Below are 7,453 nucleotides of genomic sequence, written 5' to 3'. Positions count from 1 at the left end.
GGCGGCCATATTGGATTTTGTTGACATGTCTTACATAATGTATACCGCACTTATCGCTCATGGAAATTGATTTTTTTTTTTGCATGCGTGTTCACAAACATTAGATCTAGAAAGTGGTCTGTTGTTTTTTTCCTTATCAAATTAGAAAAAATTTTATGAATTTTTTCCTGAGGTAGCATTCAAGTTTGCTAAAAAATCCATGAAAATCCACACTCCAGACACCACCAACAAAAATCTATTCCAAATATCAAAATTTCAACTGACAAGTTTTTAGTATTACATCTTCTCTTCATTCTGTGAAAATTTCATGAAGATTGAATGAAAAATGGTGGAATTATTCAAAAAAGTATAGAGAAAAATCGCGTTTTGAGAAAACGGCTGATAAAGAAAAATAAAATACTGATTTTATGAGGAAACGGCAGTAACAAACATGCCCGGTATGGAGAAAAATACGGTTTTTGGGGGTTCTTATGCGTTGAAATAGTTGTAGGAGAGGCTGAGGAAGCTAAAAATGCCTACAGCTCAAATTCCATAATTTTGAGCCGAATTTTGACTTTGGGGGTGTAGCCCCCACCACCCCTTAATACATTGTATTGATGAAAGCAGGTTCTGTGTTTTGGGTAGGTATTCATTTTGAATTTTGCCGGGACAGAGGTCCAAAGGGTCTACTCTTCTCGGTTTTAGATCTCCACAAGGGACCTCAGAAATTGTTCCTTATCCAAGAAGACAAGATGGCTGATCCCTGAGATTAAGGGGTGTGGAATAACATTAGGAAAAAAATTTCCCTAATGTTGGCAGTATAGAACTCTGAACTTCAGGGGCATACCATGCCTGTATAGCTTCTGGGCCCCCTCTTAGAGTAAAAAATCATAGGCCCTTTACTGTGACTTGACAAACCCTATTTTTCAAACAAAACCCACTTTTATCCCTTTGGGATAATAAAGTATTATCTTATCTTGTCTTTTTTTTTCTTCTTTTTTTTTTTAATGAACCCATGACTGGCTGTACATAATCAAATGAAAAAGTATCTACAAATTTGACTTAAATAAACAAACACTAAAATGTAAATATATATACATTACAAATAATGGTTAACTTTCATTTTAGTTTTGGAACTGTGTTGGGTCACAACAGCAACTTTGAGTCTGTTAAAGCTAAATTATCTTGTATTTCAGCTAGTGTTTGACATCGCACAGATAATTTCATATGCCCTATAGATTTATTCTTCACTACTTAAAATTAAAGATAGCCTCCCAACAATAATTTTTATAGAGCTTCTATGTGTGATTTTATTTGCTGCTCTGTATTTTTTAATCATACAGATACATCATGTTTATTTTGTATTTTTCATTGTGCAGAGAGATTTGACTTGGTGGCAAAAGGCTCCTTACTTCCCCTGGACACAGATCGCATTGTGATCAAGAGGGTGGTGCTGAGTGGCGTCCCTTTCAAGATCAACAAAAAATCTGTGGTTGTCAGATACATGTTCTTCAACAGAGGTCAGTAGTGGCTTAGTTTGTTCTTTCATGTTCTTTAATTGACCTTATGCAGTTGCGAGTGGCCGTAACACCCCATACTAATCATCATCATTGCCTTTCTCACCCTGCACCAGGGTATAGGCCACGAACAAACACCCCCCACTTTTCTCTATCCTGGGCTAGCCTCTTGATGTTATTCCCTGCTGATACAGAAGCTCCTCCCTCTCCCAAGATCGAAAAATAAAAAGCTGTGTTTGTCCGTGTTTCTGTAACTTACTGTTTTTTACTGGGTTGGGTAGTTGGCCCTCCGCAAACTGGCACTTTTCGGGCGACCAGACCTCTGCACTTTTAGTCGCCTCTTACGACACGCAGTATCACGGCAGGTGTATTCTTTGCTCCCCCATAGTAAAACTACGGGGCCCCCCACCAGCAGGGGAGAAACACCCCATACTAAACTAAATGTTAATTCAGGAAAATATGTCACAGAGGTGCTACGAAAGTGGAAAAAATTGAAATATCAACATGTTTGCCTTGTTTTTGTTTGTCCAGAAGGGGGCTTATAGTTTTTGCTTGTGGTGTATATATGCATATGGTTTTTTTGTGATTTTCATATTGTTTGAAGTATGAATTAGTTTCCTGTGGCTCTGGAAATTTTTCAGTCTACACCTTCACTTGTCACCTGAAATTGTTAGATTTTACAAGCTCTCTTACTTTCCTGTCTTGTACCTCTATTGTCCTAAGTGGTTGCCATACGCTTAACCCTTAAAACCCTGAATTCTTTTTTTTTCATACCTCCCTAGAATCCTGAATTAAAATTGAGATACTAGAAAAAAATAGTTTGGTTCATTGTTTTGTTTACTGTGTCTTTAATTGTTGTTAGATTTTACTGAAGTTTGAAAATGTTATTTATATATGGGGAAAAGGTTAAAACACTGGTCTTGTGTGTGATCCCCGACTCCACTTCTGTCAAAGTATCATTAGACCCAGCCGTAGATCTAGCCTCTGGTAGCTTTAGTGGTGATCCCCTGCCAATTCCACTATCGTCAAAATCATCCTCGATGTTATGCGGAACATTGCAATCGTCTTCAACGGTCATATTTATCTATATATCCGACTGGGAGATCATTATTGGGGTCTGGTTAGGGTAAAAAATGTCCAAAATTTTGCGGCCTGAAGGGCCTGGCAGCGAAAAGCGACTAATTTTTCTTAAAAACTCGCAAAATTTCCAAACTTTCGGTGTAGAACTTGCTCTCATAACATTATCGGTACTTTCTGCTCGCGACAGTCATCTGGAGTGACATCCCCTGTCTCTAGCACTGAGAATTAAACGATAAAGTTGACCAGCGGTATAGGAAAATACGGCGTCAGCGGTTACCAGCGGTATAGGGTTTTAAGGGTTAAATGTTAATTGCTGCCTTCACACCACTGCTTCAGAGTATTGGTTGTTTTCTCAAAGTTGCCTGGATTCTGAAAATCTCTGAGCAAATGCCAGTCATTTTTATGTTGGATAATTTGTCTTCTTTTTTTTTTTTGTTTAATAGTACAAGTCATTTGTCTGGTTTATAAATTCAACCTTGTGGTCAGGAAATCTTTGTAGGTGGCTCCTTTAGATTAAAGTTTTGCTGCTGTTTTCCTAATCTACAGTTTGAGGATAGTTGTTTGATCAGAAGCTCCTTTGCTGTCTGATACTGGCACCAGCATAACTGTAAAATTCTTCGCTTTATTCTCCTGGGTGCTTATTTATATATTAAATAAGTTTTTTTGTTTGTTTGTTGTTGGGGTTTTTTTTTTGGGGGGGGGGGGGGTCCTATTTTTCATCAGTAAGCTGTTTAACTATTCTAAGTAATCAAAGCCAAGAAAACAAAATTGTTCAGAATAGAGAAATAACTGTTTTATTCTTTTATTAATTATACCTGAAGTATGCATTAATTATTTGATTTTAATTTTTGTTTGTTTTTTGTTAGAGAATTTGATTTGTGATGAAACATTTCTTCAGTGCATGCAGCTAATATCACAGATTTCAAAACTGCAATACAAAGAAATGTTCAAAATTTTTGAATTTGTACAGGTGAACAAAAATCTTTATATTTTTGGGAGTATGTTGGGGGGGGGGGTTGTCTATAAAAAAGACAGAAGAGGCCTCCTGCATTCTTGCGGATTATTGTATTAGATTCTCATGGTTAACCTACTTCTAGTCACTGCAGTGCAAAGCACTTTGTTTTGAGTTGATGTCCTGTCAAAGGTCTCACCCCACCAATCATAATCATACAAATGTATTTTTCTGCGCCACGAACCACTTTGTATGGGTTCAAATGACATTGTTGAAAAGGACCATCTTCATGCTTTTCTTTTCTTTTTTTTTTTAAATCAGAGGACATCGAGTTCTACAAGCCTATAGAACTCCGTACGAAGCATGGGAAAAGAGGCCACATCAAGCAAGCTTTAGGTAAGCACAATTGTCTTGCAGACTCATGTTGTAGTTAGTTTTCATACTTTTTTTTTCCCCTCACTATTATTTATTTTTCAATGCAATAATTTAGTCTTAAACATCTTTTATGTTTATATTCTTTGTACTTTTTTCTTACAAAAAATGTTATTGCTTGGACAAATTTGATTTAAATATCTTTTCATATTTGCTCTTCAAAATATTCTGTTCGCTGCATGGTAAGATTTTGTTTTTGTTTTGATATTTTCTTTGAGGATTTCATTTGAGTCAGTTTCTATTGTAAATTCTAAAATAGCAGCTGTTTTACATGGGTTTTATGGCAACTAGCGTATAAATGTGAAATGAAAATGCTGACTTTAATTTCAACCTAAAACTGATACAAAAGGTTCTAATTATACAGGGGAATAAAGCAGATTAAATTCTCACATGAAGAATCACTTTAGATTATTAAATGAATTAGGAAGGTAGATTATCTCAGGGCTTCTGCAGAATTTGCGTGTTTAAAGTTATGGAGTTTTTAGTTTTAAGTAAAAACATTCTGAAGTTTATTTAAGATTTCATTTTTAAGTACTATTGTTCGGTGTGTCCTACTTGAGGTTTGTGGGGATTTTGAACTATTCAATATTCTGAGCTTTTTTAAGTTTCTCCTTTTTTGGCACCAACTAATAAACAAAACCACCACCCTTTACTGGGGGCTTTCGTGGTCTAGAGATTATGGTGTTCGCCTCCCAATAGGCAATAGGTTCTGGGTTCGAAACTTGACAGCAACGGGAAAAATTTTTTCTTAAAAATGTTCTTCTATCACCTACTTTCCTGCTCTCTAACCATGATCTGTCATCTGCTTTCATCTCCACTTTCTGCCCCCCACCCACACTTGACCAAAACAAAAACAAGTGACCTTTACTTTTCATTGAACTTGAACAGGAACCCATGGCCACATGAAGTGCACCTTCAACAGCCAGCTCAAGTCTGAGGATACAGTGTTGATGCATCTGTACAAGCGCGTGTTCCCCAAGTGGTCATACGACCCCCAGGTCCCTATCCTGCCCCCAGTCATTGTAGAGGATGAAGCAGACAGCCAGGAAGAAGAAGAGGAAATGGCCGATGAGGTGCAAGAAAAAGTTGGGGATGCATACAAGATGTTTGACTGAGATATATCCGTGTATATATTTCATGTATTTAATTTATAGATGATTTATGTCTGTATACACTGGCTGACTTTTAATTGATGTTACTATTCAAATATGGCTATAAGATGATGAATGTACAAAAACATCTGATTAATTTACATGTTTTTGGTGTGGGTCCCAAAATGGTCAAGTCTGAAATTTGTACACAGGCTTTTAAAGTCTCATTCTCATTCTGTCTTTTAAAGTCCTTTTCTTTTCTTTGTTGTTTTTCTTCTGAGGTACAGTTAACATTTAGACCATTCCGGGGGGGGGGGGGGGTATTAACATGTTCTTATGCACAGTCGAATTGTAAATGGGCTAATTTTTCATGGTCAAGAACAACATAGGGGGAACTTCTGCTTTTTTCTTTCCTCATCCTTAGTATTACTATCGTCATTTCCCTCTACTTTTTTTGTATGTTTGTCACTCTCTTGCGAACTGCTATTTCTGGGGTGCCTTGATAGTCGAAGCAGACTTTGTGCTGTTGAGGCTAGAGAGGTGAGCAGAGTAAGCCTGATTTTCTGTTTGGACTTTTCTGTTCACTTCCACCCCATGGGGCTCATATGATCTTATATATGACTTTATGCAGTTGCAAGCACCGTAAAACCTTACTAAATAAAATAAATAACAGTTAACATTTTGAGTCATCTCATTGTGTTGAACCGTATGCTCTCTCTCTCTCTTCAGCAAGACATTCAGATTGGCATTTGAAAATTTCAGACTTGGTTATTTTGTTGTGACATCCACTATCTATGCTATTGTCTTGATGTTTGGGACAGTTAATAGGTTGCGACCTCAGTACTTTCTTCTTGTCATATCTCCATTGTTTTAAACTCTGAAACTGTGACTTCTTCTTGAGCTCACTGTTTGTTATAAGCTGTTTTCACTGTTACTGTTATTAAAAATGGAGATCAGCAAGAAAGCACAGAGGTCGCGATGTGATAATTGAATAGCATTTGACTATTATGTCCATAAAGTATGAGATGTTTGAAAAACATTTACTGCGAATTTTATGTCAAATAAAGTTTTGAATGGAAGTCTACAAAAAAACTTGACTGCAGTGTTTGTTATCTCACTTGCCTGCCTCTAGTGTTTTTTGCTGCACTTGTTCTTCAAACCAGGTATCCAAGTTGTGTAAACCTCACCTGCTTTGTTATAAGGTATTGCTTGTTATGGTGTATTTACAAAAGATCATATAAAAAGGTTGTCATAAGAATTATGGGGCTCTTGTGGCCTAGAGGTTAAGGTGTTTGCCTCTCATTCAAAGGTCCCAGGTTCGAATCCGGCTAGTGACAAACTTTTTCTTCTCTAAAATTGTCTCCTTTCATCTCCTTTCTTTCTGTCTAGCAATGTTCTGTCGTCTGCTTTCGTCTCCTCTTTCTGCCCCCACCCCCTCACCTCCTTTGGCCCCTCCTCTGGGATCCTGGCTCTTTCTGCAGCCTTTCTACTGCTACTCCCTGGCTCCTTCTTACTGCTGTCTTTCAGCCACACCCCTGATCTTCTGGTAGGAAAGATCTACACCTAGCCTTCTCGGACAAGGGCGGAAAAATCTCGGAGGGCCCAAGTGCAATTTGCGCACGTTAAAGATCCCTTGGTGGTCTAAATTCGACAAGACTAGGCTTTGGCCGCCACCTGGACAAAATTCAAAATTTTCTACCAACTGAAAAAGTTTAATGTGTCCTGCGCGCTCATATGACCTAGTTGTGAGCGCCGTAAAACACTTATCAAAAGCATGTTGGGGGGGGGGGGGTACACAGAGGTGAACTTCATCTTGCGGAGAGGTGGGATCAAGCCAGTCATCGAATTTTGAACAGCAGCCATGTGAAGCGTGATAAAGTACAAAATCGGGCAATCAGAGTGATGGCTGGAACTTTGTGCACTATTCCTTCTTAGACAGTGTCGTTATATTATACAATGAAACTTGGATTCAATGAAAGGAGACAGATTCCTCTTTTTTTTTAAAAATCATTAAGATCAACAAAGTTAATCAATTCAACGAACACATATATGAGCAAACTCGGATTTAGTGAGGCTGCTTGCTTGGCGAACAGTCCTCGCTGATGATAGATTCACACGTTTTTCTCCTGCAGCGAAGCTTATCTGCTCTGTTCCAAGGGACCATCGATCCGACCTGGACAGGGGATCATTACACACTTGGCCTAGCCTATTATATTATTATCTTAATATTATGCAACCAATAAGAAGCCTTCTTTCACACTAACACATGTAGCAGTAACACTAACAACATTCGCTTTAAACATGATGTGTCTTGGAGTGTGCTGGAGTCAGGAGAGGTCGGATGGGTGGCCAGCACAGATATATATATATATATATACACACACACACACACACACATATAT

General features: G+C 37.9%; 1 protein-coding gene across 1 annotated transcript in view; it reads left to right on the top strand.

Moving 5' to 3' along the window:
* LOC101860381 (pre-rRNA-processing protein TSR1 homolog) overlaps window positions 1-5,373 on the top strand; it is a gene marked incomplete in the record, with an annotated part of 29,156 nt that extends 23,783 nt beyond the window's left edge. The window contains 3 exon segments of the mRNA XM_013090391.2: window positions 1,359-1,499; window positions 3,850-3,924; window positions 4,849-5,373. Of these exon segments, the coding sequence (XP_012945845.1) occupies window positions 1,359-1,499; window positions 3,850-3,924; window positions 4,849-5,075 (443 nt within the window).
* Window positions 5,374-7,453: the final 2,080 nt, after the last annotated feature.

The sequence above is a fragment of the Aplysia californica genome, unplaced genomic scaffold, assembly GCF_000002075.1.
Source record: "Aplysia californica isolate F4 #8 unplaced genomic scaffold, AplCal3.0 scaffold01251, whole genome shotgun sequence".
In the NCBI taxonomy this organism is placed as follows: domain Eukaryota; kingdom Metazoa; phylum Mollusca; class Gastropoda; order Aplysiida; family Aplysiidae; genus Aplysia; species Aplysia californica.
The sequence above is the reverse complement of the archived record's forward strand: the minus strand, read 5'-3'. Positions and strand labels throughout refer to the sequence as shown.